The sequence below is a fragment of the Chiloscyllium plagiosum genome, unplaced genomic scaffold, assembly GCF_037043375.1.
Source record: "Chiloscyllium plagiosum isolate Xiang-an unplaced genomic scaffold, Cpla_swu_hap1 HiC_scaffold_1, whole genome shotgun sequence".
In the NCBI taxonomy this organism is placed as follows: Eukaryota; Metazoa; Chordata; class Chondrichthyes; order Orectolobiformes; family Hemiscylliidae; genus Chiloscyllium; species Chiloscyllium plagiosum.
Genome location: NW_028270139.1, coordinates 33081092 through 33106252, shown reverse-complemented (window position 1 = coordinate 33106252; position 25161 = coordinate 33081092). Strand labels below are relative to the sequence as shown.

Sequence of the window (25161 nt, the reverse complement as noted above, 5' to 3'; positions counted from 1 at the left end):
GCCTTTTTTGACTGGGACTGCCATAGTGTTAAGGATTTAGATGGAGAGGAATTTCTAAAGTGCGTACAAGACAATTTTCTGGTTCAGTATGTGGATGTACCTACTTGACCTACTCTTGGGAAATAAGGCAGGGCAGGTGACTGAGGTGTCAGTGGCGGAGCACTTTGGGGCCAGCGACCATAATTCTATTTGTTTTAAAATGGTGATGGAAAAGGATAGACCAGATCTAAAAGTTGAAGTTCTAAATTGGAGAAAGGCCTATTTTGACAGTATTAGGCAAGAACTTTCGAAAGCTGATTGGAGGCGGATGTTCGCAGGTAAAGGGATGGCTGGAAAATGGGAAGCCTTCAGAAATGAGATAATGAGAATCCAGAGAAAGTATATTCCTGTTAGTGTGAAAGGGAAGGCTGGTAGGTATAGGGAATGCTGCATGACTAAAGAAATTGAGTGTTTGGTTAAGAAAAAGAAGGAAGCATATGTAAGGTATAGACAGGATAGATCGAGTGAATCCTTAGAAGAGTATAAAGGAAGTAGGAGTATACTTAAGTGGGAAATCAGGAGGGCAAAACGGGGCCATGAGATAGCTTTGGCAAATAGAATTAAGGAGAATCCAAAGGGTTTTTACAAATATATTAAGGACAAAAGGGTAACTCGGAAGAGAATAAGGCCCCTCAAAGATCAGCAAGGCAGCCTTTGTGTGGAGCCACAGAAAATGGGGGAGTTACTAAATGAATATTTTGCATCAGTATCCTGTGGAAAAGGATATGGAAGATATAGACTGTAGGGAAATAGATGGTGACAGCTTGCAAAACGTCCAGAGGAGGAAGTGTTGGATATCTTGAAACGGTTAAAGGTGGATAAATCCCCAGGACCTGATCAGGTGTACCCGAGAACTCTGTGGGAAGCTAGAGAAGTGATTGCTGGGCCTCTTGCTGAGATATTTGTATCATCGATAGTCACAGGTGAGGTGCTGGAAGACTGGAGGTTGGCAAACGTGGGCCCACTGTTTAAGAAGGGCAGTAAAGACAAGCCAGGGAACTATAGACTGGTGAGCCTGACCTCAGTGGTGGGCAAGTTGTTGGAAGGAATCCTGAGGGACAGGATATACATGTATTTGGGAAGCAAAAGCTGATTCGGGATAGTCAACATGGCTTTGTGCATGGGAAATCGTGTCTCACAAACTTTATTGAGTTTTTTGAAGAAGTAACAAAGAAGATTGATGAGGGCAGAGCAGTAGATGTGATCTATATGGACTTCAGTAAGGTGTTCAACAAGGTTCCCCATGGGAGACTGATTGACAAGGTTAGATCTCATGGAATACAGGGAGAACTAGCCATTTGGATACAGAACTGGCTCAAAGGTAGAAGACAGAGGGTACTGGTGGAGGGTTGTTTTTCAGACTGGACGCCTGTGACCAGTGGAGTGCCAAAAGGATTGGTGCTGGGTCCTCTACCTTTTGTCATTTACATAAATGATTTGGATGCGAGCATAAGAGGTACAGTTAGTAAGTTTGCAGATGACACCAAAATTGGAGGTGTAGTGGATAGTGAAGAGGGTGACCTCAGATTACAACAAGATCTGGACCACATGTGCCAATGGGCTGAGAAGTGGCAGATGGAGTTTAATTGAGATAAATGCAAAGTGCTGCATTTTGGGAAAGCAAATCTTAGCAGGACTTATACACTTAATGGTAAGGTCCTAGGGAGTGTTGCTGAACAAAGAGACCTTGGAGTGCAGGTTCATAGCTCCTTAAAAGTGGAGTCGCAGGTAGATAGGATAGTGAAGAAGGTGTTTGGTATGCTTTCCTTTATTGGTCAGAGTGTTGAGTACAGGAGCTGGGAGGTCATGTTGCGGCTGTACAGGACATTGGTTAGGCCACTGTTGGAATATTGCGTGCAATTCTGGTCTCCTTCCTATCGGAAAGGTGTTGTGAAACTTGAAAGGGTTCAGAAAAGATTTACAAGGATGTTGCCAGGGTTGGAAGATTTGAGCTACAGGGAGAGGCTGAACAGGCTGGGGCTGTTTTCCCTGGAGCATCAGAGGCTGAGGGTTGACCTTATAGAGGTTTACAATTTTATGAGGGGCATGGATAGGATAAATAGATGAAGTCTTTTCCCTGGGGTCGGGGAATCCAGAACTAGAGGGCATAGGTTTAGGGTGAAAGGGGAAAGATATAAAAGAGACCCAAGGGGCAACTTTTTCACGTAGAGGGTGGTACGTGTATGGAATGAGCTGCCAGAGGATGTGGTGGAGGCTGGTACAATTGCATTACTTAAGAGGCATTTGGATGGGTATATGAATAGGAAGACTATGGAGGGATATGGGCCAGGTGCTGGCAGGTGGGGCTAGATTGGGTTGTGATATCTGGTCGTCATGGACGGGTTGGACCGAAGGATCTGTTTCCGTGTTGTACATCTCTATGACTCGAAAGACTCACTTGCTGCTGTGGTCTCCATTCTCTCTACTAAACATTTGTCAGATCCAACATTTTCAAAACTTTGAAGGCTTTCAAACTGCTAAGAGCAGTGTGGGCTATGTTTAATGCATTTCAGAACAGGTAGACTGTTAGCATGCACTGCAACCATAACATGATGTGGTGGGGTCAGCATATGCATGAAAAGTGAAATATAAGAGAGTATTTCGGAGTAGATTGATACATACAAGAGGAGATTGGTCACAGGAATTACTATCCATGTCATTGGGTTTAGAGTCAGGTTCCTTGACATGTTAGAAGAGCAGTAATTCTGCATGCTGAGAACGTGACATCTGGTGATCACATATCTCCAGCACCTAAAAAAGAATCCAGTCCCTGCTGAACATCAATGACATGAATTGGCAGTGGCTGTGTAGATCATCAATGGGCTCACTTTCTTTGCTTGTGGTTCATTTTAAGGTGCTACCAGACTTATGGTGAGGATCTTGCACTTGTTGCGTGTAAATGTAGAAGGCAAGTGATGGATGGATTGTTTGCTCAGACTGAAAGCTAGGTAAACCTCCCTGTGGTGACATGGCTAAAATCTGTATACATCTGTATTCATCTATCTGGCTGGATTATCATTGGGATAAGGTGCTAAAAGCTGCACATAGATGGCAATGCAAGCAACACAACAATGACCAAGAGTTTTTATGAATCATTGGGCATACTTGTCTATTAGTACCCCACAATATGAACAATATTCATCACAAACACTTTTAATTTCTACATGTTTACTGCCCCTTTAAATACAACAGAGATAACATGATGTGAATGCACACCATTTCCACTGCACAGCTTACAGACATAAAATAATGAAGTCAAAATTAATTGCTTCAAGCCAGCATGGATTCTAACTTGCTGAATTGACTTTGGGATTTTGCCCCAAATCAAGAAATAGAGCCCATTAGTCAGGATCAGAATTAAGGTATTACATGTAGAGTCCACGTTGCTGTAAGTAACTGCCATTCGAGTCAGGCACATAAGTTATTTTATCCAACCATTCTCTGCTGATTCCCTTATGCTAGAAACAATCCCACTTACTGGAGTTGTATGTGCAAATTGAAATTCCAAGTCTTACCCCACCTTCAATTCATTCGCAGATACAGCAGTGTCAATATTCATTCCATGTTTTTTTTAAAAGTTCAGGCTTCAGATTTCCTCAGGGATTGGTGTGCTTATCCAGCATGCAACAACTGGGAGTGGGAGAAGTGAAGACAGCAGATAATTGTGGGAACTAGAAATGTTAGTTCTTCAAGTCCTTGATCTGATCATGGTGAGTTTGGGATTTCCAGTGTATCTGTCAATGATTGCTTCGACATTAACAAAGTAAGTACCAACTATTGAATTTGTTATGGGCCCTGCTTGAACTAGGGTAATAATTTACACTCAGGGATGATACAATATTAATTAAGAGGCAACATAGTGCTCATAGAGGTGTTGAGGCCTGACATAGCTCAGACCACTCCCATTAAAGAATGGGATTAGAATTAAGTAGACATCAAGTAAAGAGATCAATATTCAATGGTGACTGAGTTTTCATCAGCCTGGGATCCACTTGACATTTTGCATTTCCTTCTAGTGGATGTCCTGCTGAGCTTTTCCAGCAATATCTGTTTTTGTTTCTGATTTGCGGCATCCGCAGTTCTTTCGGTTTTTAATTTGTAAAATATCTCTTCACCTAGTCCATTGCACTGCTCTATGTTTTTCTTTTCATTGAGTATGTTGTACTTTTTTTATCTTTGTATAAGCAGTTCAATTTATTAGAATTTTGAAATACATATTGTAAAATCACAAATAGTTTGATTCTAATGTGTTTATGAATTTGTTGCAAGGAGTAGATAGGTAATTCTCTTTTCCAGCTTTTCCAGCAACACATTTTTAAGCTGCTGCTAGTTGGGAAAGGAGGGGATAAAATAACTCCACCAAGATTTATGCTTCCCTTCACTTTTCAGTGCTTACTGATGGTACATTGGCTGAGAATAAGATTGAACTGTAATGGCCCTCCTCCTACGTTACAGCAGAATAATTGGATGCAAAACATCTTGAAACATGCTGTGGTTTTGAAAGTGGTATAAATCTGAGTCTCTCTTGCTTTCTTTTCATGTCACCGCCACCCCTTTCGCACCCAACACAGCACACACTTACACACAGAGATGGCAGCTGTGGGAAATGTATCTCACCGTGAGGCAGTATCATTAGGAAAGGCATAAAATTCAAGGGAAGAGGAATCTAATGGTTGACAAATATTAAAAAGGATATCTGCATGCCATACTATGAAATTAACTATAAAAGTTTATCTGCAGAGTTTTAAAATCTGTGATGAATGATAGCTGCAGATGGTTATAAAGGTGCTAGAATTAACAACGTTAACCATTTAAACCATAGCATTATTACTAGAACAACAAAAAGCTTACTACCATGGAGCAAAAGACTCTGACTGGTGTGTTCCTGACCTGAGGCATTTAGCAGCCTGAGGGAATGTATTTGTCAATCCTTCTGCCGTGATATTTACTATTAGGGTGATATTCAGCAGGGCATTCTGAAGAAACAGCTATTGATGATATGTGTACATGTTTACATTTTTAATTGTTGGGACAGATTCAAAAATTTGCAAGTCAGCACATGACCAAAAACTTTCTGTAGGAATTAGATTATAGGAACTGACAGGAGATTGAAACCAGGTGTTACAGTGGTAATACTAGCACTGGGCCAAGTGCTGACTTTCCAAACATCCAGATATGATTACTTCATTTAATTTCTACTCAAATAGTTAAAATTTGGAACAAATGAACAGATTGCTTAAAAATTAAAGTTATTGAGTACTTGTCTGTATCAGTAGCTTTTTTTGGTTGTATGATTCTTCCTTTAGTTGCTTATGTTTTTATTAATTTAACAACAAATCTTGCAGCAAAAACTTCTATTTAATGCTGCATGTCAGGGCATGTTGTGTCGGATTCGAGAACATTTATAAAAATACAGCCTTTGGGTCGAGTTAAAAATATCCTTTCAAGACTGAAGTGCTCTAATATACTGAAGTTATGAACTATTGTGTTACAATCCAGCTGCTGTTAGCCTTGCCTGTCATTTTTCTCCCCTTGGAAATTTGTCACCATCTAGAGGTGAAGAAAGACCAATTGAACCTTCAGACATACTATAGGTGTTGGCTTATCTGTCTTCAGAAATCATTCTAAAATGAGGGTCAGTTTACATATAACAAGAATAAGATGTGAACTACTCATGTAGATTTTGCTGGTTTTAATAATTTAAATGTAGAGTAATTGTTGTTAAATTAATGGTGATACAGTTTCTTGAAATAAATTAGTTGTACAAAGATACCTTTAACCACATTTGTGTGCATGGTCACAACAATCATAGGATGTGGGAGGGTGGAGGGAAGTTTAGCTTATTGGTATGGGACATGTTCAGATCCCATATAATTGATTAGATGAAGAGGTACCTGTAAACAATATAACCCACATTGCAATTATATTAAGATTAAGCTAAACTTCCCTCCACCCTCCTACATCTAATGATTGTTGTGAACATGCCCACAAATGCCAGTAGGAAAATTGATTTTCAACAAGGTTTTACATTCACAATTACCATACGCTTCATTTTGAATCATCAATCATGGAAGTTAGAATCACTGTGAACTTTGTTTTCTTGTGATTTTCACTAGAACTGTCTTTGAACATTTCCATTCCACAGCTTGGTTGTGGGCACATCAAAACTCATTGGTGTTTTATTCATTTTGCTGATATCGCAAAATTGGTACCCATATTTTTACAAGTGTCTGATAATTAATTGCAGGAAACTGGTAATTTTACCATCAAGATAGTCTCTAAACAATCTTGATCTTCTGTCACAGCAACTCAATGTTTTTGTTCCGTAAGGAGGATGTAATAATTAGCTTTGAAACCTTTACTGGATTCAGTGGGGTTTGATGTGACCCACTTAATATCATTGCATTTCTGCTGACAATTTTTGTTGACAAGGCCCATTCTGAAACATAATTCTCAAATTTCTCGATATTAATTTGTTCTCCTTAATGTATAGGCAACCACACTATGAGCAGTGGTCATGCCAAATTGAAATAAGTATAGGTACACATGCACCAACAGATTTAAGAACAGCTTCTTCCCTGCTGTTATTAGACTGCTGAATGGACATCTCTAATTTAAATAATTGTTGATCTTGTTAATGTTGATCTTGCTTTGTACACATCTAGTGCAGCTGTAACCTTGTATGCGTCACTCTGTCTAAACACCCTATGATCTGCCTGTACTGCTCGCAAAACAAAGCTTTATGTTGTACTTCAGCACTTTTGACTACAATCAATCAAATCAAACCAAAAAGGTGTGATTGGGAATTTGGATGGTGCAAATGGAGTAGATAAATGGCTGGGTACTGTATCCCTTGTGCTTGGAGGGGAAGGGGACAGGATGTTGAGGATGATCAAAGAATGACTAGGTGTATTGTGGAAGGACCAATCCCACCAGAATGCTGAAAATGGAAGGAAGATGTATTTATGGTGGCATGATGTTGGAGGCAATGACAGTGGCAGAAGAATGGAATAGAATAGAATAGTACTTATTGTCACGTGCATTCAAATGAGTGCAGTGAAAAGTTTGTAAAGTGCCATCTTAGGTAGTGGGGAACTAGGTACAGATACTGTAAGTGTTGTCACAGAATTGAAGTAGTTGAAAATAGATTAGCTTGGGAATGCAGAGTTTAAAAATCCAGAATGAGAATAAAATGTCTCTTTAAAGTCTCAAGTTATCGTCCTTTTCAAAGATGAGTCCATGCCTGCTTCAGGATATAAGGCCCCCATGCTGGCTCAATGTGCTGGCTCTGAGCACGGCTGACTCTGCTCCCGCTCCGGGACTCAGTCTGCATTCTCTCTGCTGCCACGACCCGCTCAGCTTCCTGCTCCAGGACTCGGCCTACACGCTCTGCTCTCACATGGGCTCAGCTCCCTCTCATCTCCCTTCGCTTCGCCTCCATTTCCAAGTAGGGTAAGGTAGTTTAAAAAGTTAAAAGTTGGGGGGGGGGGGGTGAGTAAGGACTGCTGCGAAGAGACAAAGAAAAGAAAGAGAAAGGAAAAGGAACTGGCGAACAGTGGAGTTCTGACTGGACAGTCTTACTTTGCCACTATCTTGTCCATCTGTTGAATTTAAAAGGCTGGTGATGTGGAAAAGAGGAGAAGGAAATTGAATGGATGTGGTTGCAGACCCTGTCAACCACTGTTGTGAGAATTCTCAGTTGAACAATAAAGTAAACATTTCATAGTGCTGGTAAGGAATCTTGCATTATTGGAAAAACTTGGAAATAGCAGGAGGTGTAGTCAAAGGTAGCAATGGTAATCAGTGGATTTATAGAGAATGCTTGATGACCGGCGACCCAAACAAGAGAAGGCAGGCGGGCAGAATTGAAAGCAAAGTTGACATTAGGACAGTTTGAACTGTTTGTGCGGTTTCTGCAGACTGTTAAAGTATTTCCTTTGACAATGTATTTTCTACACATAATTAATCTGGTGTCAAAATTGTTCTGAAAACGATCACTAGATGGTGCAAATTGAGCAGTCCAGACTGAGATGCTGTCCAGCTTTCCTGTGCAACACCTTCATGAGCAGAAACAACTGCTTCATATCACAAACAAAATCAAGAACTTTTCATGGCAACTGCAAATGGGAGCTCTTTGCCCAACATTTGAACAATACTTGTAATTTTAATTCATGCTGACTTCAAAGAAAATCTAGACATTCATTCAAATGTTGCAATAATATTGTATACTGAAGTAGTATATGTCATACATTAGACTGTTGGTAACACTCCTATCTCTAATTCAGAAGGTTGTGGATTCAACTCCCTGTCTAGGATTTGAGCATTAAAGTTAAGTTTGATGGCTCTGCTGAATTTTGACAGGTTATAGGAGCTGCAGTTCAAAAGGCTTCGTCTGACCTCTTTGGTGGAGGCAAACGATTTTATGGTCTTATTTTGAAGAACATTCAGGGAGTTCTGGTCTGAAACCATCCTCATCAATAAAACAGATTATTTAGTCCCGATCACATCGCTGCTTATGCAGTTCACTCAGCACAAACAAGCTGGCACATTTACTATATCACAGCAGTGCTAATGTTCACTGATGACAAATGCTATATAAATGTAACTCTTTTTTTGTTTCTTTTTAACCTACATAAAAATATTATGAATTTCTCGAGTAACTTCATTTTTTTGACTTTTTCCACCTCTTCAATTTATTTCAAAAAGGTAAGTGTTTGAGCTGCCGATGACTGAGCAGCACAAAATGGCTAATACAGTAGAATATGACTGACAGCAGGAAGAGAGCTTGGCAAATATTTGCTTAATGTAGTCTTAACAAGTAGAACAATACTAGTTCAATAGAATCAAGGTAACAGAACTGAGATAATATATACAGCTGCAGCTACACAACCACCTGATGAAGGAGCAGTGCTCCGAAAACTAGTGCTTCCAATTAAACCTGTTGGACTGCAACCTGGTGTTGTGTGATTTTTAACAGTTGTTTACGTATAAGATATAGATAAAAGCATTTCACACTACATTAAATAATTCAAGAGAGATTCACTAATTAAATCAATCTGTTACAATACTAATAGTAGGTTTTAATTAAGATCCTTAAAATAATCATAGATATAGATTCTGAAGTAGTTATAGATCTACCTATATACAGAAAAATCACTAACATGAGGTGTAACCACATAACTTGGTTGGAACTGATATTATAACAGTTCTTTTTCAATATTCTTTTGCATTTCCTGTAATGAGGTTACAAAGGAATTTAAAAGGTCCTTAAGTGATAGGGAAGTATCTAATTAATTGGCAGTTAACATGGTGCAGCTGGCAAACGCTTGGGAAGGAATGTACATGAATACAGTGTCCATTGCGAAAAGACCCAAGAAGGGAGATAAGAGAGTCAAGTAACAGTCCAATCAGGACACGACAGCAAGTAAAATGCTGAGGCAAATTGCTGGCATAAAATGCTGTACCAAAGATCCAATCACACTTGGATAACTCAGCTCTGCCAACCAACTCTATACAAGGGGTTTGTGCGCTATGAGTTTGAGCTATATAAAATAAGTTTAGAAACTTGTTGCTATGAAGACCTGAAGCTGTAACATAGTTGTACAGCAATAAAGGTTGCTTGAAACTACCACCGGACTTGGACTCTCATTGAAAACTATACGATCTAACAGTAGGGAAGGCTGAATGATTAATCTGTTTTCTGGTTCCTTGAGATTTTGTAGTCAACAATCTGCTGTGTGTAAATTTACCTGACTATCTAATATGCTAATAAGACGCGATATACATAATTAAAAGGAAAATTTACAATGCCAAATGATCTTGCCCCTCTTGCAGCCTTGAGACAAAATTAAGTCCCAGTAATTTGCATATCAAATAAGGTTCATGTTTTCTTAGGTGGAATCTGCAAATACACTTTAGCAAGAATTTTTTTAACAACCCGTTAATTTGTTTCAGTGATTCAGTTAAGGATTTAAATAGACTGCAATGAAAGCCCCAGCTTTTCTTTGAATTGTGCCAGGGGATCTTTTACATCAACCTGCAGACACTACTTAATGTCTCATCTGAATTGTAGCGCTCCCTCAGTACTGCGCAGGACTCGAAACTTGCTTTAATTTATTTTGAAAAGGGCAAATGCATCTTTCCATACAAGCACACATCTCAAAACAGTATCATATGCAGTATATTTACAAGTTGTCAGTTTAGGTTCATCAATAGCAGATCCAAAGTAATACAATTTTAAAAATGTCTAAATTACAAAATACATACATCTATTTTATGTACTCAAGAATATACATTAGGGAAGATCTTGAATGACACTAGCATTTCCAGAATTAATGCAAAAGTAAAAAAATTAAAATAATCTGTGGTTGTACTGTGACTTCTGAATCTACAGTTGTTTTATATGGCCTTTCTTTCAAAGGAAATAGGGTACAAAAGTAGAAAGGTTTTGCTAAAATTGTACAAGGCAGTTCACAATAATAACAGATTTGGACCCTTTATCTCAGGAAAGATACTGGCATTGACAGTCAAGGTTCACTAGACTGACAGCAGGTAATTGGTGGGCTGGGGGCTCTGTTGTGACGAGAGTTTGAGTAGATTGGACCTATACTTGTTGGAACGTAGAAGAATTGGAAGCAACCCTTATTGAACAGTCTAGGACCAGAGGGCATAATCTCAGAATAAGGGGATCACAATTTAAAACAGAAGTGAGGAGGAACTTCTTCTCTGAGGCTAGTGAAATTGTGGAATTCTTTAGCATAGAAGGTGATTAAGGTTGGGTTATTTAGTATATTTAAGGCTGAGATGAACAGACTTTTAATCATTGGAATTAAAGTTTATTGAGAAAAGGCAGGAAAATGGAGTTGAGGATTATCAGATCAGTCCTGATCTCACTGGTGGAGCAGACGCAATGAACTGAATGGCTTACTTCTTATGGTCTTACGAAATGAGAATGTGAGAGGCCTTGTAAAATGTATGTAGCAATTTAACATGGAGCTTATTCACTCCAGGTTTGAAATATCAAATGAGGATGACAATAAAAGAGGGGAGAAGGTTGCAGCCATTGAGGGGTTGACAGCACCCAGAGAGGCATAATGATCATGATACATGAAAGTAGTACAGAGGAGTTTCCAGACAGCCTGTTTGCACAGGAGGAGGAAATAAGGCTTAGAATCTGATGGTCTGCTTCCTGTAAATTTCGAAACAGCATTGTCACTGAAATGTGCACCTCTCCAGGGAGACAGTAACTCAGCTGTGTAGCTATGATGGAGGATGATCTAAGCCTTGAAGGGAACTGGTGGACACCCATTGCCTGTGGCAGTGAAAGTCACAGTGATGCTGAATGTTTTTGTCTCGGGAGCTTCTCAATGCATCCATGGAAAGGATTCCTTGAACTATCCTTGATCTCAGACATGACTATCAACACTTCCAGGTCCAGGCAGTAGCCTTCTCCCACAGGAATATCTTCAATTTGCTAAATGTGCAAATATTTTGGGCCATTGCAAGTATTTCCTTCATATCTGTCTAAGGCTTCAGGGAAGTATGTTCCAATACCATCATTCTAAGCCAGTCCCAGATTTTCAGACTTTATGTGCCTTCAAGATCGACACCCCATGAAGGGTCTTGAGTAACATGCTGATGTTCTGTGCTTTGAAAATTGTGGTATTACAGAGGATAGACATTTTAAATAATGATGATATCTTAGACCAGATCACAATGGTTTCTCTGAGGATAAAGATTTGGGAGAAGGTCTGTCATGATGGGCTATGGTGATTTTTATAACCAGGTTACTTCATAAAGACTTCTTTGTGGTTACATTTCTCTTAGAAAATAAATTCATGCTTTTAAAGGAGCAAATTTAATCAGGCTTTCTTGAGTTAGAAAATGAATATATCCATTCTTTATTTGAGTGTATGAAGAAATAATGATGCAAAATAAGAATGAGGTGATTCCAAAAATAAAGATATACAAAAATAGAAATTGCTGGAAAAGCTGTGCAGGTCTGGCATCATCTGTGAAGAGAAATCAGAGTTAATGTTTCAGGTCAAGTGACCCTTTCTCAGAATCGAAGAAGGATCACTCTGCCCGAACTCTTTCTATGTTGCCAGACCTGCTCAGCTTTTCCAGCTATTTTTATTTTTGTCTCTGATTTACAGCATCCACAATTCTTTGATAAAAAACTTAAAGACATATAGTTCAGTCTCAAGGTTGTTCATGAAGCACTGGAGTGGAAATTTGATAGTTGAGTAGTGGTTTTGAGATTCTTGGTTTTACAAGCAAATTGAAATTCTTTTGTTCTGTTTCCTTTTGACTGGCTTACTAGCAGCCAGTGACAGTGTCTTTTACCAGCAACACAGAAATGACTAGTCAGCGATAGATTCAACTATTACCTTCATGGCACATCAGCATTTAACCCACAGCTTTAACCCATAGCTAACAGTTTTAGAGGTGTACAGAATGGAAACAGATCCTTCAGTGCAACGAGTTATCCATGCAGACCAGTTATCGTAAATTAATCTCGTCCCATTTGGTAGCAGTTGGCCCATTTCCCTTTAAACCCTTTCTATTCATATACCTATCCAGATGCCTTTTAAATGTTGTAATTGTATCAGACTTCATTGGCAGCTTATGCCATACATGTACCACCTTCTGCGTGAAAGATTTGCCCCTTAGATCCCTTTTAAATTTCTCCCCCCTCACCCTGAACCTATGCCCTCTTGTTCTGGATTACCCCATCCCAGGGAAAAGACCTTATCTATTTACCCCATCCATGTCTTTCATGATTTTACAAACCTCTACAAGGTCACCCCTCAGCCTCCAATGCTCTAGGGAAATTCACCCCAATCTATTCAGCCTCTCCCTAAAGCTCAAATCCACCAACCCTGGCAACGTCCTTGTAAATCTTTTTCTGAACCTTTTAAAGTTTCACAACATTCTTCCGACAGGAGACCAGAATCTCACACAATATTCCAGAAGTTGCCTAACCAATGTCCCCATACAGCTGCAACATGACTTCCGAACTCTTATATTCAGTCTCTAACCAATAAAGGGAAAGCATACCAAAAGCCTTCTTTCCTATTCCATCTACCTGCAACTCCACCTTCAAGGAACAATTAACCTGCACTCCAAGGTCTCCTTTGTTCAGCAACTCTCCCCCAGGACCTTATCATTAAGTGTATAAGTCCTGCTCTGATGTGCCTTTCCAAAATCAGCACCTCACATTTATCGAAACTCCATCTGTCACCCCACCGCCCATTGGCCCATCTGATCAAAATCCCTTTGTACTTGAGGTAACTTTCTTGGCTGACCACTTCACCTCCATTTTGGTGTCATCTGCAAACTTACTAACTATACCTCTTATGTTCACATCCAAATAATTTATATAAATTTATAAGTTATAAAAGCAGTGGAATCAGCACCGATCCTTGTGGCACACTGCTGGTCCCAGGCCTCCAGTCTGAAAGGCAAACCTTCAACACCACCCTCTGTTTTCTACCTTCAAGCTTGTCTTGCATCCAAATGGCTAGTTCTCCCTGTATTCCATATGATCTAACCTTGCTAACCAGTTTACCATGAGAAATGCATGTGTACCTGAGCTTAGTAGCACACCTTCTTCCACTAGCATGCAGACATCAAGGTCAAACTAGTTTTGAACTCACGTTCTTGTATATTTTGAAAAGGGAAGGCACAAAGCATGTTCTAGCCCAGACTTTGTCTTTTCTCCCATGTTGTTCACAGTCTTGAATAACTCCCAAGAGATTACAATTCAACTTGTCGTGCATTTCTCACTTTTACATCCATTTCTCGACTCGGCAGGTGAGACATGAAACAAGCTCCTGCTTTGCAGTTTCAAGGCATTCATGTCATCATTATACAAGAGGAGAACTCACTGTCTACACTAGTAGCACCTTGAAGACTCCCAGTTGCCACTCTCATCCTTTCAGGATATGTTTATTGCTCTCCCGAGAGCGTGAGCATCTGGGGATTTTGGCACCTATCACCCAGCTATTGTTCCATAGATCTCAAAGAAGATGCAGATTTACTTGCATTTCTGGCAACCAGTCTGATTTGCTGAGTGTTGCCCTTCACGAGGGTCACCACTTCAGGATGCCTTGTGCAGAAAGTTGTGCCTATACATCTTTCACACAGAATCCATTGTTACTTATGCAAAGATGCTCAAAGCCTCTGGAAATTCAGTCAGCTATTTAGAGACTTGATACGAGAGCTCCAGCACCTGCCACGTTGTTGATTGCAGAGGCATGTCATCAGTCTGAAGCTCAGCATCACCATAACCTACCACAGTCCTAGTATATGTTGGCGTAACTACCACTGCCTCTATCAGATACTGGAATTCATGTGTGTTGTACTGTTGTTGCTGTGTGTGGGATTGCCAATTGACATAAGAGAATCTGTGCTGAGGAAGGAATTATGTGGCACTATATCAGGTGGTGTCATCCTCCGAACTGGAAAACAGCCCAGCAGGATCAGTGGCTGTCTCTTCTTGACCGGTGAGAAAGAGAGGAGAATGATAAGAAGGCACTGCACATTGCACCACGTTCTCTGGAGTTCCATACGACCAGTGATGGCCTGCTCACTTTCAGCAATCAGCTTATTGGTTTCAGGCTTAGTGACTCCACATCCTCCTTGGTGTTGGCATCAAAACACAAATATATCATAATTACCATATCACTTACCAGTCGTCCTCGTCATGTGGTTAATGAGTTCTCTTCCCAAACCTAAGTTGATGCCATTTGCCCATCATAGACATTTACAAACCGATAGTGCAGTCTCTCTGTCCATGTACCACAGGGATGTCTGCTGCAGGAGACATTGTTCAACCTGTCACATCAAACCACCACGGAGGAAACTTGGGAGTTTTGCCAATTTCAACATATGTTGATATATATTACTTTGCACAGCAGAAAATGATGAAAAAAAAATATAAAACTACAAATATTGAGCTGAAATGATTAGCAGAATCACAAATGATACAAGAGTAAACCCAATGCATTCATGAGGTAAAGAAGAGTTTAGTTTTGTCTCACCCACCTCAGAACCTCTATCGTACATGAAGGCCCATCCAGATAACCATTTGAGAGTTCTGAAGACAGCCCTAATAAGGAATGTTAATATATTTTTCCATTTAAAGATGCAATTAGGTCTGCTGTTTATGTCCAGAATTTTAACTTTTAATTTAGTTTTCTAGTTTATACTTCTCCTTTTAACAGTGGTGTCCACCTGAAACGTTTTCACACGGATTCATGATTATCGCATATTTTGTTCCAGCATTTGTGATTCAATGAAAATTGCATCTTCTAAAGAGAAGGTAAGAGAATCGAACATGTCTTTCTGAATCTTGCTCACAAAGGAACATATTAAAATACACTGCCACTAAATAGTTTCATGGATGTACATTGGCAACATCGGAAAATGTGAATTTAATTGGAAATTTGGAAACTGCTTCAGTTTAGAAAGTACTCAGCGGATATGTTAAGTACTATAGAGTTTTGCCCAATTGTTATACTAGAATTATAACCATGTTGAGTCAAGCCCAGACAGTCTTTAATGTGACAACTATAATTCTTCAAATTATAAATTATCGCAGTACTTTAAAGCAGGGTATACAAGATATGGTAATTTGGAACATTGGAGACATCCAGATATTAGCAGACACCATATGGAAGGTAATCCTTACGATAGTATCAAGCTATATTGAGAATAATATTTAACAATCATTCTCATTGAACAAACATGAGCAGGATTGTATCTGTGCAACAGCAAATATTTGTCTTAAACAAACATGAACAAGATGCACACTGGTTGTTTACTTGATTCAATTTCAATGCCCAAAACCCCTGTTTAAGCAAAGCTGACAAACTTGTTCATTCATGTCACATGAATCAAAGCTTTTATTGCATCACAATCTGCCAAATGGACATACAACAGCAATTAGCAGATCATCTATACTTAATAATACAATGTAGTTAATTATTGACATTTTCATTCTCTTCATTATCTTCTGTCGTCACTTGAGGAAGGAAAGGTTCTACTTTGAACAGTAAAGACTCACTGGTTGCACTGCAAATAATGGCTCGTTCTACAAATGGCCCTGAAAAAAATAAAACATTTGATAATTTAAACTGTTATTTGAAAAATATAACATAAAAATCAACAATTAACCAAATTAAACTCAGGATATTCAAGTGAAAACTCCATACTTAGAACAATATTTTCTAAATCATGCAATTAAAAGAGCTCAGCAGCAAGACAGATTTATAACAAATTGACTCATCTTTTTAGCAGTATACTTTGTTATTCAACTGAGTTATTGCTGATCTAAAATGGTGGAATTATGTTCCTTTTAAGCATGTTTTGTCTTGAATTAATGATAGAGGAGATAATCTCAGAATACAAGGTCACCCATTTAAGACAGATGTGGAGGAATCTCTTCTCTCAGAGAGTAGTGTATCTGTAGAATTCTTTATCACGAAGGCTGAAGAGGTTGGGCCACCAAGTATATTTAAAGCTGAGAGAGAAATTCTTGATCAATAATGGAATCAAGGGTGATGAGGAAAAGGCAGTAAGGTGACATTGAGAATCATCAGATCAATTGCAGTCTCATGAATAGGGGAGCATCATCGATGGGTTGAATGGCCTACTTCTACTCCTATGTCATATGCTCTTCTTATATGGGTTCCCTTTCAATTCACATGTAAAATTATCACTCTTCTCACGTACAGTATATCAAGCATATTACATTTGAGTACCTGTTCACTTTCTCCACAATGAAATCTTCATATCCATGTTTAAAATAGAAACTGCCTGTGTAAACTTGTCATGACTATCTACCCCAAAGAGGATCACTGAAAGCATTCAACTAAAACCTATCCTGTTTGCAAAAAGCATATAGTTAGATAGGTAGGGTTGCTGGATCTGCAGCAAAATCAAGTTACCTCTTCCTGATCCAAAACTTAAGTCAATTATATTATTTCTATTGCCATAGCTAATTCAACACAAGCAAGGTGCAAACTGGAGGTTCCTGGCTCTTAATTGCTGTAATCAGGGAGCTGTGATTTAAGAGAATCTCTCAGTACAGAAGAGGCCCCTCATGTCTGTAATGTCAAAGCTATACTAAACCTCCGTTCATCTCAATTTCCAGCATTGGCCCAGAGACACGAATCCAGAGTGTGGTGCTGGAATAGTACAGCACGTTAGGCAGTATCCGAGAAGCAGGACAGTTGACGTTGAGAGCATAAGCGCTTCATCAGGAATGAGGGGGTGGCTCAAAGGGGCTTGGAGATAAATGAGGGGGATGTGGGGGAAGGTAGCTGGGAATGTGATAGATAGATCAAGTTGGGGAGGTGATGGTGATAGATTGGAAAGGAGGGTGGAGGGGATAGATGGGAAGAAAGATTGACAAGTAGGACAGTTCAATAGGCGATGCAGAATTGGAAGGTCGGCTCTGAGATAAGGTGGGTGGAGCAGAAATGAAGAAACTGGTGAAATCTACATTGATCCCATGTGGTTGGAAGGTCCCAAGGTGGAAGATTAGGTGTTGATCCTCCAGGCATCGAGTGGCTAGAGTGTGGTAGTGGAGGAGGCCCAGGACTTGCATGAGCTTAGCGAAATGAGAGGGGCAATTAAAGTGTTCAGTCAGAAGGCGTTGGGGTTGTGTAGTGTGCGTCTCCCAGAGTTGTTCTCTGAAATATTCCACAAAGTTGGCGTCCTGTCTCCCCAATGTAGAGGAGACCACACCAAGAGCAACGGACACAGTAGATGACTTGCAGAAGTACAGTTAAATCTCTGTTGGATGTGGAAGGATCCACTGGGGCATTGGACGGTGGTGAGTAGGGAGGTGTGAGCACAGGTTTTGCATTTCTTGCGGTGGCAAGAGAAGGTGCTGGAAGTGGAGAGAGAGTTGGTGTGGGCCATGGACCTAACAAAGGAGTCGCAGAAGGAATTGTCTCTGCGGAACATGGATGTGGTGGGGAGGGAAACGTATCCCTGATGCCGTGGTCTGTTTATAGGCGGCAGAAATGCCATGTTGTATCCGGAGGTTGGTGGGGTGGAAGGTGAGGACCAGGCAGGGTGAGGGAGGGTTTCTGTCCTTGCTACAATTGGAGGGATGAGGTTCAAGGGTGGAGGTATGGGAAGTGGATGAGATGTGCTGGATGGCATCATCAACTATGTGGGAGGGGAAATTGCAGTCCTTGCAGAAGGAGCCCATCTAGGATTTTCTATGGTGGAATTGGTCCTCTTTGGAGCACATGTGGTAGAGATAGAGGAATTGAGAGTAAGGGATAGTGTTTTTACAGGTGACATGGTGGGAGGTGGTGTAGTCCAGGTAGCTGTGGGAGTCTGTGGGTTTGAAGTAGATGTCCATGTTGAGTCGGTCACTGGAAAAGGAGATGGAGTGGTCGAGGAAGGGGAGGGAGGTGTCCAAGGTGATCCAGGTGAAGTTGAGGTCGGGGTGAAAGGTGTTAGTGAAGTTGATGAGCTGTTCAATCTCCTCAAAGGAGCATGACATGGTACCTATACAGTCATCATTGTAGCGGAGGAAATGGTGGGGAATGGTGCCAGTGTAGCTGCGGAAGATGGAACGTTCCATGTACCCGACGAAGAGGCAGGTATAGCTGGGGCTCATGCAGATGCCCAGGGCTATCCCTTTTGTCTGGAAAAAGTGAGAGGATTCGAAGGAGAACTTGTTGAGGGTAAGGACCAGTTCAGCCAATCGGTTGAGTATGTCAGTGGAAAGGTACTTGTTGGATCAGCGAGACGGGACTTGGAGGCCTTTGTCAATTTGGATGGATGTGTTATAAGGGCTGAATGTGCATGGTGAAGATGAGGTACTGGGGGCCAGGGAAACAAAAGTCATGGAAAAGGTGCAGAGATTTATCTGTACTTCCACACATCATTTATTTGTGTCCATTGCTCTTGGTGTGGTCTCCTCTACACTGGAGAGACAGTGTGCCAACTTGCGGAATGTTTCAGAAAACATCTCTGGGCACCTGCATGGGCCACAGCTATACTTGCCTCTTCGTCGGGTACATGGAACAGTCCATCTTCTGCAGTTACATTGGCACCATTCCCCACTTTTCCTCTGCTACATCGATGACTGCATCAGCGCCACCTCGTGCACATGTTGAACAGTTCATCAACTTCACCAACATTTTCTACCCTGACCTCAAGTTCACCTGGACCAACTCGGATATCTCTCCCTCCCCGTCCTGGACCTCTCCACCTCCATTTCTGGCAACCGACTCAAACCCACCTACTTCAAACCCGCTGACTCCCAGTTACCTGGACTACACCACCACCCATCCTGCCTCCAGTAAAAACACTATCCCTTACTCACAATTCCTCCGCCTCCGCTCCCAAGTGGAGCAATGCCATCACAGAAGATCCTAGTCAGCCTCCTTCTTCAAGGACAGCAATTTCCCCTCCAATGTGGTCACCGATGCCCTCCAGTGCATCTTCTCCACCTCCCACACCGCCGCCCAGGAACCCCACCCCTCCAATTGTAACAAGGACAAAACCCCCTCGGGTCTTCACCTTCCACCCCACCAACCCCCGGATACAACACATCACCATCCGCCATTTCCACCACTTACGAACAGACCTCACCACGAAGGATATATTTCCCTCCACACCCCTATCTGCGTTCCACAGAGACCATTCTATCCGCGACTCTCTTGTTAGGTCTACGGCCCTCACCAACCCATCCTCCACTCCCGACATTTGTCTTTACTGCAAGGAGTGCAAAACCTCCCTACTCACCACTGTCCAAGGCCCCAACGGATCCTTCCACATTCAACAGAGATTTACCTATACTTCCACATACATTATCTACTGTGTCCATTGCTCTTGGTGTGGTCTCCTCTACATTGGGGAGACAGGATGCCAACATGCAGAATGTTTCAGAAAAAGTCTCTGGGACATATGCACCAAACAACCCCACCGCCCTCTGGCTGAACACTTTTACCTCCCCTCCCACTCTGCCAGACATGCTAATCGTAGGCCTCTTCCACCACCGAACTCTAGCCACCTGACGCCTGGAGGAAGGACGCCTCATCTCCTGCCAAAGGATCCTCCAACCACATAGGATCTATGTAAAAGTCACCAGTTCATTCATTTTCCCTCCCGCCACCTTATCCCAGAGCTGACCTTTTTTTTTAAAATCGATATTTTTATTGAAAATTCAACATTTTTACAAGTTTACAAAAATAAAAAAATTCCCAAGTATTAACATTGATATACAATTAAATCTTAAATAAATAATAACCAAAATTTAACAAAAGAAAAATATTGAGAGAAAAAAATCAACTCAACTGACTACTAATCTAACCTACAACTAACCAGAGTGTATAATTAAGTCTCTTACATTATTCAAATAAGAGAAAGAAAAAAAAAACCCGACGGATAACACAGAAATTGGATAGTGAGATACATGCTCAGAATGTGTTAACATCAAATGTAAGAAAACCCGTATTTGTGTGGGATTCCTCTCCCAAGAGGCCCCGGATCAGCCAGGTTCGCCATCTCAATTAAATAAAAGCCCTTGTTGGGATAGCCAAAATATCTGTATTTATATAAATTCAAGAAGGGCTGCCATATTTTATGGAATAATTCGGTCTTTTGGTGCACCATATTTGTAAGGAAGTCAAGGGGAATACATTCCATAATTAATCTGTGCCAATTTGAAAGTCCAGGGAGGCCCTCAGCCACCCAGTTTACCAAAATATTTTTCCTTGCACAGGACGAGAGAATAGAAAATAATCTCTTCCCGTGCACATTCAGGGAGGGTAAGTTCGAAAAGCCCAAAAGGAGAGATGCAGAGTCCACTCTAATTTCCGTTCCTAGGATTTCTGTCAGAGCACTTGCTACTTTAGTCCAATATCTACGGATCTTATGACAGGTCCATAGGCAATGTACAAGAGTGCCTACCTCTATTTTACATTTGGGACACACTGGAGATGCTCCTGCCTTAAATTGTGCCAATCGATCCGGTGCTATATGGGCCCTATGAAGTATCTTCAGCTGAATAGCCTGAGTTCTGTTGCAGATGGTAATTCTTCTGGCGTTTTCCCAAATGTCATTCCACGTTTCTATAGAGATTTCTAGTCCCAAATCCTGATCCCATGTTTTAAGCAGATTGTCCATGTCTCCCAAAACTTCATCATGTAATAAATGATAAATAGTACTGGCAGAAGATTCCCCCATTGGCCAAAGCACACTACATTCTCTATCTGATTTATAAAGACTATCTAGTAACGTAGTCTTCTTCCGTATGTAATCTCGAATTTGGAAGTATCGAAAGAGGTCTCCATTAGGTAATCCAAATTTCTGGCGCAGCTGTTCAAAAGACATCAGGACCCCATCTTTAAATAGATCCCCTTAACAAGAGAGACCCCTGGATCTCCAGAGTTTGAAAGTAGCATCTGTAAACCCCGGTTGAAATCCCCATGCTCCCACTATCGGAGCATAGGGGGATGTTTTATGTGAGTTGCCCTCATTTTGCAGCATTATATTCCAAGCTTTAATTGTGTTTAGTATTATAGGGTTTTTACAGTGATCCGTAATGATTTTCCTCTTGTCTGAAAATAAAAGGTTAATAAGTGGGCATTTTACTTGAGAAGCCTCGATGTCCAGCCAGATTGATTGCGGGTCAGACAAGACCCAATCAGCTATGTAACTTAATAGGGAACTTAACTGATATTTCCTAAAATCTGGGAAATCCAATCCTCCCCTTGTCTATGGAAGCTGTAATTTCTTCAGCTTAATGAGGGGCCGTCTATGATTCCAGATAAAGGAACCCAACCAGCCCTATAATTTATGTAGTCCCAGCCTTGGCAGCATCACCGGAAGCATTCTCATCGGATATAGGAGACGGGGCAGGACATTGTTTAATTAGTGCTATTCTACCTAGCCAGGAAATTGGAAGGGTTTCCCCATCGCTGGAGGTCCTGCCTTATGCTTTCCAGTAAATGCACACAGTTAGCCTTGTATAACTGACCAAATACTGGGGTAATAAAAATGCCTAAATATAAGAAACCCTCCAGGAACCACCGATAGGGAAAGTGGGATTCGTCCACTAAGTGGGGTATCATACCCATTGGCATAGCCTCCGATTTCGAGAAATTAATTTTATAGCTTGAGAATGCACTAAATGTATTAATAACTTGGATTAAGCGAGGCACGGACATCAGAGGATTACTGAGGAATAGGAGAACATCATCTGCACAAAGGGTAATTTTATGTTGACCTGTACCAATCCTCGGGGCCGTTATATTAGGGTCAGCCCGTATAACTTCTGCTAGTGGCTCAATTATTAGTGTAAATAGCAATGGCGAAAGAGGACATCCCTGACAGCAGCCCCTATCCACACTGAAGCTATCCGAGCCTAATCTATTGGTAATCACAACTGCTTTGGGATCACTATACAATGTTGAGACCCATTTGATAAACATCTTTCCAATGCCAAACCTTTCCAATGTGTAAAACAAATATGACCATTCAACCCTATCGAATGCCTTTTCCGCATCTAATGAGACTACTATTCCTGGTATCTTTCCCTGATGGCAGGCTTAAATCATATTCAAAACTCTTCTAACATTATTGGATGATCTACGGCCCTTAATAAACCCCGTCTGATCCTCCTTTATGATATGTGGCAATACCCTTTCTAGTCTCAATGCTAACGTTTGAGAGAGGATTTTAAAATCTACATTTAGCAAGGATATTGGTCTGTATGACGCACAATCTTCTGGGTCCTTTCCTTTTTTAAGGATAAGAGAGATATTTGCCTCTTTCAACGAAGGCGGGAGATAGCCCTGGCTGTATGAGTAGTTATACATGTCCATAAGTGGACCAGCCAATATTCCTGTAAATTCTTTATAGAATTCAGTTTGAAAGCCATCTGGGCCAGGTGCCTTACCGCTCTGAAGTTGCCCGATTGCGTCAAGTATTTCTTGGACTGTTAGGGGAGCATTTAAGATCGATACCTGTTCTGGAGTTAGGTCCAAAAAGGTCAAAGTTTTTAAAAATGCTTGCATCCTCCTAGTCCTGTCTTCACAGTCCTGCGATTTGTATAAATCAGAATAAAATTTTCTAAAGATCGCATTAATCTTTTATGATCATGAGTCAAAATATCTGTTCTTTCCTTGATAGATGTGATAGTTTGAGGGACCTTCTTTTTCTTTGCAAGAAATGCTAAGTATCTACCCGGTTTATCACCAAATTCATATAACCTTTATTTTGCAAATAATATTTCCCTCTTAGCCATTTGGGTAAGCATGGTGTTTAGAGCTATCCTAAAGGCCGTAATCCTTTGCAATTTGATAATAGAAGGTCTGTCGGCGTATGCTGTTTCAGCCACTTTTAAGCGAGCTTCAAGCAGACGCTGTTGTTCTCCCTTTATTTTTTTCTGGGTTGCTGAGTATGAGATGATCAAACCTCGCGCGTAAGCTTTGATGGTCTCCTACATCATTGATAGGTTGCTAGCCGTACCTAAATTAATTTCTAAAAAAGTTTAAAATTCTTGAGAGAAGTACCTTACAAATTTACTATCTTTCATCAGGAAGGGGTCCATACGCCAATGCCGGGGGGGATGTCTCATTGTTCCTCGCCTTGATTTCCATATATACAGCAGCGTGATCGGAAATTGCTATACTGCCTATTTTACAGGATGATATGGAATTTTAAAAAATCGAGGGGGCAAAAAACATATCGATTCTGGTATGGCATTTATGTGGATTGGAGTAAAAAGAAAAATGTCTGCCCTATGGATGAAGACATCTCCATACATTTACTAATCCTAATACTTTGTTCAGATCCGCCAATTGTCTAGATCTGGGAGATACTCCTGCAGTACGCTTGGGAATCCTATCTATTTCCGGATCCATAATACAATTAAAGTCTCTCCCTATAATTGTACGATGGGCACCGAGAGCCATCAATTTTGAGAACGCTTCCATTATAAATTTAAAAGAATGTCCCAGGGGACAATACAAATTTAAAGTCCCATATTCCTCTCCATTTATAAGGGCTTTAATCAGAATATATCGTCCAGATTCGTTTTTTATCTGATTTAGAATTTTGAAAGGGAAATTCTTCCGAAGAATAATAATAATTCCCCTGCTTTTTGAGCTAAAAGAAGAAAAAAAAGGCCTGATCAAACCCACCCTGTCATAATTTCAAATGTTCTTTATCCAATAAGTGTGTCTCCTGTAGGAGAGCTATATCAACCCTTTCTTTCTTGAGGTTTGATAATATTTTCTTCCTTTTGACTGGCGAATTACTCCCCTTGACATTCCAGGTGCACCACTTAACCGACTGATCAACCATAATCGTCCAGGCAAATCCGAGACCCTTCAGGAGGGGAAACCCTATCCAGAACATCCCGAGCATAGAGCATATAAAATTCACAAAAATAAAGGCTCTCTAATACACTCACAACAGTATAATAAAAAACTTTTAAAAAAAATATATAAAACATATTTAAATGGAGATTTTCTCCTTGTTCCCAGGGGGTATCACTTCCTTTCCAAAGGTCCATCGTATCCTCCCCAACCAGTGCCCCACCCTTGACCCAGGCACTCCTCAATAAGATGAGGAAAATTCAAATATACTACAGAGCTAGAGTTAACAGTGAGCACCCTACCCCCACCCCCCCCACCCACACCAACACACCTGGATATATTTGGTAATGTTAATACCATGTGTAAACATATATAACTATAAAATTACAACCTCAACAAGTAATAATTAAATATAATAATACAAAATTACAAGGGAAACAACCCCGCTCCTAGAGACAGAGGTAAATTGAATAAGGTAACCACCTCCCCCCACCAACATTCACTAGACCCCCGGCCTATATATATATAGAATAATAAAAAAAAACACGGGGCGGGGGGGGGGGGGGAGAAAATCGTTAAGTAGAGAACAAATAAATAAATCCCTCTCCCCATCCCCAAGATAATATTAAACAGTAAGGTTAAAAAAAAGGGGATGAATATATAAAAAAGAAAGGGAAGGGAGATGTAAACTGGAGTGGGGGGGAAGCAAACCAACATCAATTATCTCTTACAATTTATCTAAGTGAGTCCAAAAATTCCTTGGCCT

The 25161-nt window shown here is 40.6% G+C and overlaps 1 protein-coding gene across 4 annotated transcripts in view; it reads right to left on the bottom strand.

Moving 5' to 3' along the window:
- Positions 1-15929: 15929 nt before the first annotated feature.
- The window catches only part of mrpl1 (mitochondrial ribosomal protein L1), a 74292-nt gene continuing 65060 nt past the window's right edge, over positions 15930-25161 (bottom strand). For all 4 annotated transcript variants that reach the window (XM_087985793.1, XM_087985792.1, XM_043696343.2 and 1 more), the window contains one exon: positions 15930-16147. In XM_087985793.1, coding sequence (XP_087841919.1) covers positions 16023-16147 — 125 coding nt within the window. In that variant the 3' untranslated portion in view covers positions 15930-16022. The remainder of the gene's footprint in view (positions 16148-25161) is intronic.